Source organism: Chrysochloris asiatica, unplaced genomic scaffold (genome assembly GCF_000296735.1).
Source record: "Chrysochloris asiatica unplaced genomic scaffold, ChrAsi1.0 scaffold00293, whole genome shotgun sequence".
Taxonomy (NCBI): domain Eukaryota; kingdom Metazoa; phylum Chordata; class Mammalia; order Afrosoricida; family Chrysochloridae; genus Chrysochloris; species Chrysochloris asiatica.
The window spans coordinates 2,443,679-2,457,117 of record NW_006408811.1 but is presented as its reverse complement, the minus strand read 5'-3'; the positions used below and the strand labels follow the sequence as shown (position 1 = coordinate 2,457,117).

Genomic DNA, 13,439 nt, shown 5'->3' with positions numbered 1-13,439 from the left:
GACAAGAATGGAGTAAAGCTTTCAGGACCTTCATTTTCTGATGGGGCACAACTTAAAAGGAGGAGAAACAGCTGCAAACATGTTAGTAATTGGAACATTGAATGTATGAAATCTGAACCAATGCAAATTAGAAGTTGCCAAAAATGAAATGAAACATATAAACATAGATATCCTAGGCATTGGTGAGTTGAAATGGACTGGTTTTGGCCATTTTGAATCTGACAGTCACATGGTTTACTATGCCAAGAATGTCAAGTTAAAGACGAATGATGTTTCATTCATCATTAAAAAAAAAACATTTAGGATCTATCTTAAAGTACAATATTCTCTGTAATAGGATAATATCCATACACTTACAAGGAAGACCAGATAAAACAACTATTATTCAAATTTATAAACTGGCCACTAAAACCAGTTATGATGAACTTGAAGAATTCTACCAACTTCTTCAGTCTGGAATTGATCAAACATGCAATCAAGATGTATTGATAACTGGTAATTGGAATGTAAAGGTTGGAAACAAAGATAAAGGATCAGTAGCAGGAAAATAAGGCCTTGGATATAGAAACCATGGTGGAGATTGCAAGGTAGAATTTGCAAGATCAATGACTTCTTCATTGCAAGTACGTTTTTTAAATACCATAAAAGATGACTATACACATGGACCTCACCGGATGGAATACACAAAAATAAAATTGCCTACATCTGTAGAAAGAGAAAGTGGAAAAGTTCCATATCATCAGCTAAAACAAGACCGGGGCAGACTGTGGAACAGAATATCAATTGCTCATAAACAAGTTCAGGCTGAAGCTTAAGAAAATTAAAACAAGTCCATGAGAGCCAAAATATGCCCTTGAACATTCCCATCTGAATTTAGAGATCATGTCAGGAACAGATCTGACAAATTAGACACTAATGACCAAAGACCAGAGGAGTTGTGGAATGACATCCAGAACATCATACAGGAAGAAAGCAAAAAGTCATTAAGAAGACATGAAAGGAAAAAAAAAAAGACCAAAATGGATGTCAGAATAGATTCTGAAACTTGCCCTCCAGCATAGAAATGCTAAAGGAAATGGAAGAAATGAAGAGGTAAAAGAGCTGAATAGAAATTTTCAAAGGTTAGCTTTAGAAGATGAACTTAAATATTATAATGAAATGTGCAAAGATCTGGAGTTAGAAAACCAAAAGGGAAGAGCTTCAGCTTGTAATAGTAAAGGGGAAAAACACTGAATGATGCAGAAAGCATCAAAAGGAGATGGAAGGAATTCAGAGTCACTGTACCAAAAAGAAAAGGTCCATGTTTAACCATTTCAATAGGTAGCATATAATCAGGATCCAATGATACTGTAGGAAGAAGTCCAAGGTGCAATGAAGGCATTGGCAAAGAACAAGGCTCAGGGGACTGATGGGATACAAATTGAAATCTTCAAACAAACTGATGCAGCACTGGAAGCACTCACTCATCTAGGCCAAGAAATTTGGAAGACAACTACCTGGCCAAGTGAGTGGAAGAGATTTTTTTTTTCCCCATTCTAAAGAGAGGTGACCCAATGGAATGGAGAATTCATTGGACAATATCATTAATGTCACATACAAGTAAAATTTTGCTAAAAATAAATTTTAAATGACTGCAACAGTACATTTACAGAGACCTGCCAGATGTTCAAGCTGGATTTCATTGCTGACATCAAATGGATCATGACTGAAAGCAGAGTATACCAGAAAGATGTTTACCTGTGCTCCACTGACTACACAAATGCTTTTGATTGTGTGGATCATGCCGATCATGGCAAACTATGGACAACATTGCTGAGAATGAGTATTCTCGATCCCTTAATTGTGCTCACGAGGAACCTGTACATAGACCAAGAGGCAGTCATTCAAACAGAACAAGGCGACACCGAATGGTTTAAAATCAGGAAAAATTTGTGGCAGAGTTATATTCTTTCACCATACTTATTCAATCTGTATGCTGAGCAAATATTCTAAGATACTGGATATATGAAGAAGAATGTGACATCAGGATTGAAGGAAGGCTTATTAACAACCTATGTTGAAAGTGTGCAGGACTTAAAATACTTACTGATGAAGATCAAAGAACCACATCCTTCAGTATTGGTTGCACGTCTATGTGAAGAAAACAAAAATCTTCACCACTGGAACCATAAATAACATCAAGATAAATTGAGAGGGGATTGAAATTGTCAACGACTTCATTTTGCTCAGATCAACGATCAACACTTATAGAAGTAGCAGTCAAGAAATAAAATAACGTATTGCATGAGGCAAGTCTGCTGCACAAGACCTCTTTAAATGTGTTCAAGAGTAAAGTTTGAGGACTAGAGTGCACTGACTGAAGCCATGATATTTTCAATAACCTCATATGCACATGAAAGTTGGACAATAAATAAAGACTGCAGAAGAATTGATGATTTTGAGTTATGGTGTTGGAGGAGAATATTAGAAGTACCATGGACTGCCAAAAGAACAAATCAACCTGTGTTGGAAAAGGTACAGCCAGAATGCTCCTTGGAAGCTAGGATGGCCGGACTTCTTCTCTGATACTTTACACATATTGTCAGTAGGGACCAGTTCCTGGAGTAGGAAATCCTGTTTTATAAAGTGGAGAGTAAGCAAAAAAGAGGAAGACTCCCAACAAGATGGATTGGGACACTCAGAGCAGAAATGGGCTCAAGCATAGCAGCGATTGTGAGGTTTGCTCAGGACCAGGCAGTGTTTCGTTCTGTTGTGCAAAAGGTCGCTAAGAGTCACCTGACAGCAACACAGAATCATCCCACACATTATCTCCTCGATACATTGTTCTTAAATCACATTCAAAATAATTGATCTATATGTACTCTATAACACACACAAAAACAACAGACACTATACTCAACAAAAGAGAAAGTGGACCTTATCATTCTTCAACAGGGAAGATATAGGAGTGAATGTGGTATGAATTTGATAATACAAACATTTTTTAATGGTTTTAAGCTGAGATAATAAAGTTATTTATCATGAATTATTAATTTTGATCTTAGAAAGGCCTATTTTAGTGTTTGAAAACAACACATGAAACCCACTGCCATCAAGTCCATTCAAAACCATGTTGTTGTTGTTAAGTGCCATCAAATTGGGTTTGATTCAAAGTGACCCTGTATAGGGTTTCTGAGGGCAGATGGTGGATTTGAACCGCCAACCTTGTGGTTCACGCTGACCTTGTGGTCCAGTGCATTATCCTGCAGTGTCACACCAGGATTCATAGTGACCTTATATAGGGTTTCCAAGACTGTAAATGTTTACAGAAAGCCTCATATTTTCCCTGCAGTGCTACTGATGGGTTTGAACTACCGACCTTATGTTTAGCAGCACTGGACTGTGAAGCACAAGGTTGGCAGTTAGAGCCCAGCAGCCGCTTCATGAGAAAAAGATGAGATTTTTTTTTTGCCTCTGCAAAGATTTGCAGCCTCAGAAGGCCTACACAGAGTCACTGTGAGTTGGAACCGACTCAACAATTTTAACAACAACAACATGTAGATGACACAACCGTAGTTACCAAAAGTGAAGAGAGCTTTAAGTACTTATTGATGAATATTGAAGGCTACTACTTTCAGTATGGATTATAACAACTTTCATTGCTCCAAGAAGTTTGGTTTTTGTTGTTAGATGCCTTCAATCTGTTCTGATTTATAGGAACCAAATTAAGCACTGCCCATCCAGCGCCATGCTCACCTTCATGCCTATGTTTGCCACAATCGTTGCAGCCCATGAGTGTGTGACATCCCTGTTTTTAAGTATGTGATATCCTTGCTTTCAAGGAGAATTCCAGTTGTACTTCTTCCAAGATATATTTGATAGGTCTTCTAGCAGTATTCTTCCCCAACACCATAATTGAAAAACATCAGTTATTGTTGTGTTTTCTTATTCATTGTTCAGTTTTCTCATGCATATGAAACAATTGAATATACCATGGTTTGGGTCAGGTGGATCTTAATATTCAAAGTGACATCTTTGCTCTTTAACACTTTAAATAGGTCATCACACATTGTGTGGCAGGTTTGCAAAATGCAATATGTTGCTTGATTTCTTGACTGCTGCTTCCGTGGATGTAAGTAAAATGAAATCCTTGATAACTTCAGAGTCTTCTCCCTATATTTTGATGCTGTTTACTGATCTAGTTATGAGCAATTTTGTATTTTTTACATTGAGTTATAATCCATAGTGAAGCAGTAGTCTTCAATCTTCATCAGTAAATACTTGAAGTTCTCTTCACTTTCAGTAAGCAAGGTCGTGTCATCTATGTTGTTGGTTCCAACTCATAGTAACCCTGTATAGGGTTTCCAAGGCTGCAAATCTTTACAGGGGCAGAAAGTCTCATCTTTCTCTCATGGAGTCACTGGTGGGCTTAAACTGCCAATCTTGTGGTTCACAATCCAGTGCTTATCGTACAGAGCCACCATGCATGTTGTTAATGTGTCTTCCTCCAATACTCATGCTGCATTCTTCTTCATATAGTCCAGCTTCTCAAATTATTTGCTCAGCATACAGATTGAGGAAGTATAGTGAAAGAATGTAACACAGACACACACCTTTCCTGCTTTTAAGTCATTTAAGTGTTCTATTGTTCTATTTCAATGGACTGCCTATTGCTTTACGCTCAGATTCCGCATGAGCACAATTAAGTGTTCTGGGCTCCCTGTTCTTTGCAATGTTATCCATAGTTTACTAAGATGTACACAGTCTAATGTCTTTGCATAGTCAATAAGACACAAGTAAACATCTTTCTGGTATTCTCTATTTTCAACAGTGATTTCCCTCATTCCACATGCTTTTTAGAATCTAGCTTGAGTTTTTAGCAGTTCCCTCTCTATGTACTGCTGTAGCCATTATTAAATTATCTTCAGCAAAATTTTACTTGTATATGATATTAATGCTATTGTTTGATAATTTACTTATTGTGTGGTATCACCTTTCTTTGGAATGAGCACAAATATTGGTGTGTTCCAATGGTTGACCATGTAGCTGCCTCCCAAATTTCTTGGCACAGTTCATCAGTTTGATGAAACATTACAACTAGTATTCCATCAATTCCTGGAGCCATGTTCTTCATCAATGCCTTCACTGCACCTTGGACTTCTTCCTTTATTACCATCAGTTCTTGATCATAGGCTACTTCCTAAAATGGTTGACCACTAACCAATTCTTTTTGGTACAGTGATTCTGTATATTCTTTCTATCATCTTTGGATGCTTTCTGCATTACCCGATACTTTACCCATACAGTCCTTCAGTATTTGAAGTCAAGGCTTGAATTTTTTTTTTTTTTTCAGCTCTTTCAGCCTGAGAAATGCTGAGCATGTACTTCCTTTTTGGTTTTCCAATTCCAGGGCTTTATACATTTTATTATAATACTTTGTATTCTCAAGCTGCCTTTTGAACATTACTGTTCATCTTTTTTACTTCTTCATTTCTTCCAGTCACATTAGCTTCTCTACTTTCTAGAGCATGTTTTAGAGTCTCTTCTAACATCCTTCTGGTCTTTTCTTTCTTTCTTGTATTTTTAATGATTTTTGGGGGTTTTGTTTGTTTGTTTGTTTGTTTGTTTGTTTGTTTGCTTGCTTGCTGTATGAGTTCCTTGCAGTAACCCAACAATCTGAATACCAATTTAGTCATTGGTGTTCAGTGTGTCAGATCTGTCCTAGACGTGGTGGGTAAATTCAAGTTTAATATTTTAACAAATTAAATCCCAGAAACACTCCACCACAAATTAAAAACCATGTTGGTTGCAGTTAGATCCAAAATGATCCTCTGGGAGATGTGTCCTGTTGGTTTCAGAGGCCTAAGACATGGCATGCACAGGGAGCCAGGTAGAGCGCTGACTATGGGATCAGACTCAACTGTGGGAGGATCTGTAGCAGTTTGCAACCACCTGGCAACCAGCAATTGCCAGATTGAGTAGGGATGCCACATTGTGGTCAGATCCTCATGAAGGGTTGTTGGTTATGAGTGCAGCCTCCTCCACTCAAGACTTCAGCTTCCTAACACACCACAGTCTCAGTTGGTGCCAACTAGAAATGGGGCAGACTAGCTCTAAATGTCCTCTAAAGAGGTTTGTTCTGTTGGTTTCCCAGGCCAGAGTTATGGGTTAAATAGGAAAGCAGGTAGAGTGCTGACTATGGGAGCTGCCTCCACTGCAGGGCCCTTTCACGGCAGTCCATGGCAGGCTGGCATGGGGATGGAGGGGCGAAGGATTGTGTATTACTGTCATGGTAAACAGACCTCCAGAATAGTCAGCCTTGTTGCTCTCTGAGCCTTCCAGGTGGTGTGTTAACCATGCGTGTCGTCTCCATCATGATGCCTGTGTCCTAACATTGTAGCCTCAGCACTGACCCAAAGTGGAAGCATTCAGACCTGATGAGCTCCCCAACAGGTCTCCTGTTGGTTTCAGAGGTTTGAGCTATGGAGTACACAAGGAGGCTAGGAGAGGGCTTACTAGGAAAGCAGATGTCATTGCTTAGGCCTTCTGCAACAATACACAGTAGGTTTTCAGCTGACAGCACCCCAGTGGGAGAGGTTCTGCTCCAAATGGAAGCGTGCCAGGGAAGTCTGCTTTGTTGCTCTTAGAGCCCTCCCCAGCCCCAAATACATTGGCTGCAGGTGTAGCCTCCACTCAAGAGGCCTGCTTCCTACTCCACAGCAGCGTCATTAAGCAGAGTGAGGGGCTTCTGGACAAGATATTTTGGTGGATCATTTCAATCTGGAATATTCCAAGAGAAATACCTTTCTCTTAATTTTTCAGTTGTATGAGCCTAGTCTTTTAAAAACTCTTGTCATGTTAAGTCAACAATAATATAACATCAATGTATTTCACTAAGTATATTGTCTCTTGCATTAAATTTTTGGGTGTGGGCTGCCCATTTATCATTTAGCATATTTACACCAATTTAGGGAACATCTTAGAATAAGCACTGAACTGCTAACTACCAAGTCAGTGGTTCAAGCCCAACAGCTGCTTCCGTGAGGGTTTATAGCCTCGGAAACCCTATACAGGGTTGTTTGGAGTTGACACCAATGCCATGACACTTAATAACAACAGCACTAATTTAGAATGAAAACTAGATCTAAAGTAGACCAAAACCAATAGATAGACTCCTTAAGAAAAATGATTTCTAGTCTGTATTGTCAAGGCAATAAATTGTATCATCTCAAGCATACAGTAGGTTTTAGGAGTTTACACAAAACCAGCAATTCTAAAGTTTGGTAATGTTAATTAGATATTAGCTGACAACATGCATATGAAAAGTCTCAAGGAAACAGTCCACACTTTTCCTAGGAATCTCTTGCCCAATGCAGGGCCAACAGAAAGTACTCAAAAACTCTTTGCTTTCTTGCAGAAAATACAGCTTATTTTCTGCTTAAGAAGGAATCGCAGAATCTTTCATGTGTTCTTTCAGTAGTGATTTTGTTCCATTAAGGACAGAAATTCAAATGTTAACAATCTGCCTACTGGCAAAAACAGTAGAGAAAGATATTCCACACTCACGGCATCTAACCACAATAACAAAAACATTTTGTGACTATCCACAATGCGGACTCCACCAAGTAGCCATTAGTACTCTGGCATCTGAAAGAGTTATTACACACAGTCTGACTCAGCTCAACATAACGAAAATGGAAAAGGTAAGTATTAGGTCTTCGTTGTTGTTATGGTTAGGTGCAGTTGAGTCCATTCCAAGCTACAGTGACCCTGTTTAGGGTTTCCAAACTATAAATCTTTATGGGATCAGAAACCTCATCTTTCTTCTGCAGAGCAGCTGGTGGGTTTGAATTGCCAATCTTGTGGTTAGCAGTCTAGTCCTTATCCTACAACAACACCAGCACTGGGCCTGGTGGTGTTTAAAATAATCCCAAGCCAGCTGTTATTGAGTCCATTTGGACTCATGGCAAAACCACGTGTACAGTTTACACCACCAGGTCTGTCTTCCAAGTTGTCTCTGGATGGGTTCAAACCACCAATCTGTTGGCTAGTAATTGAGCACTTCACCATTCGTACCACCCAGGGACTTGGAGGAAACTCTCTACTAAATTCTTCTCAGAGCTGGATCATGTGAGTAGCACATTAACAAACATTAAAACGGAAAAGAACACTTTGCTGTGGTTTGCAGTAGCTTAGAAATGAAAGTTTGTTGTTGTTTTTTCTTTATGTGAGAATGGAGGAAAATTGCAAAATCAAAGTAAAAAGAGACATGTAGGAGGAGATTTTTTAAAAGTCAGCAAACAAGGAAAGAAGGGGAGAAAATGGATGTAAATAAGAAAAAATGGGTCATACTCAGAGATAGAGTCAATGTCTATACATTTCAAATCTTAAAAGAAATATTGAAGATATTTCAATCCTGTGTATTGACATCATTTGTTTCCTTCATAGACGGCTATGTCCTTCGGAGTTTTTTGGAAGACAAGTAAGTTCATTTTCTTCTAATATAACCAATAAAATTACTAACAAGTAGAACTTTTGCGCTTTTCTGTAAGAATAATAACTCTTAATATAGTTTAAATACTATAATTTACTGACCTATCTAAACTTCATTTTAAAACAATGTTATATTAATGGTAATATACTCGTACTGATAATAAATTGTAGGTTTCATAAAGTCCTAGTCTTTTAAAAAGACAAGAAGCCCTCTGCATTGATTAGTATACAATTTATAGTTTAAGCATCCACTGGTCTCTCCACTCAGTAAATACTGTAGACAGACAAGTCAAAGTCACTAATACTTTCATTAAGACTTCACATTGTACTTGCTGATTAATGCAGTTGGTGGGACTGAATCAACCAGGGACCAATTAGTGTCTACACAGTAGGTGCTAATCTCTCCTGTGAACAGTTTCTCCTTTGGCCCCTAATTGAAGGCTTTTCTCCACTCACACCAGGCATAGTTGAGTATTAAATCGCCTTTTTTGGAAGTATGCCAGAAATGATAGTAGTCAATGATTTCTTCTATTCTTATGAACAAGGCGTTGTCACAGTCTGGTACCAGTGTGAATTGCAGTCCCTAGGAACATTACAAGATTGTTTTACACATAAATCAGTCTTAGAAATGGATTCAAAGATTAGGTCATACACCAGCTGATGGGAATCAGCATAATGAGACTCATGCAGAGTCCCCAACAATGTAGCCAGACACATACTGACACCAGTCACAGGGTATCAGTGTGGGCAAGAGCTCTGAAAACAACTGAGTAGAGTCAAAAGAAATGTAATCCTAATACTTCTGTTTCCCTACAAACATTAATCATGGTGGCAGGCATAGGAACTCCCTAGGTTTTGCTCTATGAACAATATAAAATTTAAGTAAAGCTTGTATGGCAAATAATGAGACCACATCTTTTTGGAGATTGTTACAGGATGATTAAGCAACTTTTTGGAAAGTACACTCTGAGTGATATGGGCTCACCACCAATATCAAAATAGAATACTGGATAAATAAATGTTCTTTGAGTGAATAATGGGAAAGCCTGTCCTTTTTGCATTTGTATAAAATTTCCCTTAGCTAAGCCCTCTCTTAATCTCAGAGAAAGGATCAAAACAGAAGATACAGGGAGCAAACAGCATCTGGTATAGCTGGCAGCGCAGTCAATGACCTGCTGTTGGCTGTTTAATAAAAGCCCAAAGATACTGCAAAAGCCAAAAGCGTGTCTGCTCTAAATGTAAATCAGCTTACATTTATGAACTTGGAAACTCTATCATGAAGTTGAAAACTATATTAATATCTGTAATACTTTCTACTGCAATTGCTTCCATAAGATCACTCTCTGTCATGTTAGATTATAAACTGCTTTAAATGATAGAATGTGGCTCACTCATATTTGTTGTTGTGACATGCTGTCAAGTAATTTCTGACTCAGAGCAATCCGAATAGGCTGTTCAAGGAGCAGCTGTTGAGTTTGAACCACCAACCATGCAGTTAGCAGTGCAGTGCTTTCCTACAGAGCAGTACCAAGTCCTGGTGTGGCACTGTGGGTTAATGCCCTGGACTGCAAAGTTGGTTTGAACCAGAAGGTCAGGGTTCAAGCTCACCAGCCGCTCCTCAGATACCCTCTACAGGGTCACTATGAGTTGGAACCAACTCAACAGCACTTTACAATAACAGTATTTTACAGCCTCAGAAACCCTATACAGGGTCGCTATGAGTTGGAACCATCTCAACACCACTTTACAATAACAGTATTTTACAGCCTCAGAAACCCTATACAGGGTCGCTATGAGTTGGAAACAACTCAACAGCACTTAACAACAATATTTTACAGCCTCAGAAACCCCTACACAGGGTCGCTATGAGTCAGAACCAACTCAACATCACACAGCAGCAGCATGTGGACATATGTACTTAGGAGAGACTCTGTACTTTTGATGAGTATAATATGCCAAAGAGATGCTGGGCCATGCAAAATCTAAAATGTGCCTAAGTAGCTAAAGTTATCACGGATACTGCCTATAATCGGAAATAACATTTTTAAAAGAATTATATAGCATAAATATCACCATGATAGCCATATCTTGGCTACTAATACAGAAATTCTTATTGGAATTTCTAAAGTCTTTTAGAATTCATATGTACAAAATGAGAAACATGCCAAATATTGTATTTAGTTCAACATTTGAGGTTCAAGTGAAAGTATAAATCTGTTAAGAGACATAAAGAAATTGTTACAGTTTTGTGGGACTGTGGGTTAATGCGCTGGACTGTAAGGTCAATTTGAACTGCAAGGCAGTTCAAGCTCACCAGCTGCTCCTTGGAAACCCTATACATGGTCACTATGAGTCAGAGCTGACTTGACAGCACTTAACAACAACAACAGTAGCAACATAGGGTATTGTGAAGTCCTGGTGTGGCACTGTAGAAAATGCACTGGATCACAAGGTTGGTTTGAACCACAAGGTTAGCAGTTCAAACTCACCAGCCACTCTTCAGAAACACTATACAGGGTCGCTATGAGTCACAACAGACTCGACAGCACTTAACAACAACAACAACAATGTAGGGTATTCCATCATGATGGATATTCAGTTAGTTCAAGTCTACAAATACTATTTACTAAGTACAGTTGTGTGCCAGGTTCACACTAAGGTCTAAAGATGATAAAAATATGGTCTATTCTTTTCAGGCGTGTTTCCGTTATCCTGTATTCCTATTACTGACTAAGTTATGGGCCAGTTTTAGCATGAAAGATTGGGTTAGATTAAGCAAATGAAAGAAGAGATACAGATGATCTTTTTTTTTTTTTAACTTACACACCCCATGCAACTTCTCACCTTTAGCTACAGAAGATTGTTACAGAATATTGATTCAATCTTCTGTTACAGAAGATTGAATTCTTTCTCTTTTCTTCTATATATTGTTTTAATATTAAGTTCTTTCTTTAAAATAAAGATCATTTTCTGTATTTACAGTGATGGAGAGATCTATGATGATATTGCTGATGGTAAGTCTCAGATGGCAGCCACTTCAGAAAACAATGACAATGAAGACACTAACTTGTTTTTACAAATGCTCAAAAGAGCTTGCTGGATTGTTTAAAGTTTCCCAAATGGATCAGAATTTGAGTCCCTTGGAAGTCAGAGTAATGGTAAATGCTATGGCATAGGAAAGTTCACACAGGACTGAGTAGGAAACAAGAAAGAAACTTACTTATTTTCTTGAAAACAACAGTATGAAAATTGAGGGTAAATTTTTCATTGTGCCAAGAAGAACTTCTCTCCTTTTATCCACATAAATATGTATACCTGTGGTACTAAATTGTATCTACTAAGCATCATATAAAGGAGCTCTGGTAGCGTAGTGGTTACGAATCGGGCTGCGAACCACAAGGTCAGCAGTTCAAAACTACCAGCTCTTCTGCGGAAGAAAGATGAGGCTTTCTGCTCCCGTAAAGCCTCAGAAACCCTGTACAGAGTCGCTATGAATTGGAACCGACTCCATGGCACATAACCACCACTATCAAGCATCATATAAGGAGTTCTGGTTGTGTCAGAGTTACGAGTCAGGCTGTGAACCTCAAGGTCAGCAGTTCTGTTCCTATAAAGATTTACAGCCTCGGAAAACCCTCTGTCAGGGTTGCTATGAGTCGGACCTGACTCCACAGCACATAACCACCACCAATCATCATGTAGTACGTTTCCAAATTATGCTCTAAAAATTCATCTCACCTAAAACAAAGAGCTCTGGAGCTCTGGTAGCGTAGTGGTTACGAATTGGGCTGCGAACGGCAAGGTCGGCAGTTCGAAACTGCCAGCTGTTCCGCGGGAGAACGATGAGGCTTTCTGCTCCCATAAAGATTTACAGCCTCAGAAACCTTGTACAGGGTCACTATGAGTCGGAACTGACTCCATGGCACATAACAACAACAAAATGAAGCATAGAGTTAAAATATTGTCTTTTAATCTTTTAAATTTATGATAGGAAGTACAATGACTATAGAATAATCACTGTACTGGGAACCACAAGATCAGCAGTTCAAGCCCACCAGCTGCTCCATGGGAGGAAGATGAGGCTTTCTGCTTCCGCAAAACTTTACAGCCTCGGAAACCCTGTACAGGGTCACTATGAGTTGACACTTAGCAACAACAAAATTCATGATACTTGTCGATATTTAATAACTACCCCAAATTACATTTACTTAAGTGTAAAATCAAATAAAATAATCATTTTGATAGACAACAAATCTGCCCAGAAATTTTTCCAACTGTACACTGAACGTGAAAGTTAAATGCCCATGTATCACCTTCCACTTAACTAGGTCATCATAAAGTGAACGGCTGTTGTTTTGTTTTATACTGAAACCAGGAAAAGTAGGGAACCGTGGAACACTTAGATAATATGTGATTTGTATAACTGTATTAAATTTGTAATAATATTTTTAAATTTGTGTTTTTTTTTTCTTTCAGGTTGCATCTATGACAATGACTAGCATGCCTATTTGATTATTCTACTCTGTTCCTTATATACCCAAATGAAGTCTGAGTTTTAATTGGATATCATAGAAAATGAATGTCCAATTCTACTTATTATCACTTGTTATTAAATTGTGGCTAGAATGTTTTGAAATTTGGTACTTGAAAGTGATTTCTCTACTTAATAAACATCTCAGAAGACTGGATTAATGAAATGTAAGAAATATTAAATATCCCATTTCTGCCTTGGATACAATTGTGAAGGTACTTCTTTTGAACCATTAGTTGACAGTGGTCCACCCTCAGCAAACCAAAAGGAAAGTATTTGAGAAGCGATGATTGTCCTGTCTAAAGAACTACATGGAAGAAACATGAAGAAACAGAAAACATTTTTAGACATTCCACAAGAAGGAAAGCTACTATTTACACTTCTAATTATGGCAATATCTGATAGTCTACATAATATGAATTATAAACCTTTAAAA

General features: G+C 38.3%; 1 protein-coding gene across 1 annotated transcript in view; it reads left to right on the top strand.

The window, feature by feature from the left end:
• FYB (FYN binding protein) overlaps positions 1-12,971 on the top strand; it is a 164,785-nt gene extending 151,814 nt beyond the window's left edge. The window contains exons 14-16 of the mRNA XM_006874683.1: positions 8,428-8,461; positions 11,455-11,486; positions 12,949-12,971. Of these exons, the coding sequence (XP_006874745.1) occupies positions 8,428-8,461; positions 11,455-11,486; positions 12,949-12,971 (89 nt within the window). The remainder of the gene's footprint in view (positions 1-8,427; positions 8,462-11,454; positions 11,487-12,948) is intronic.
• Positions 12,972-13,439: the final 468 nt, after the last annotated feature.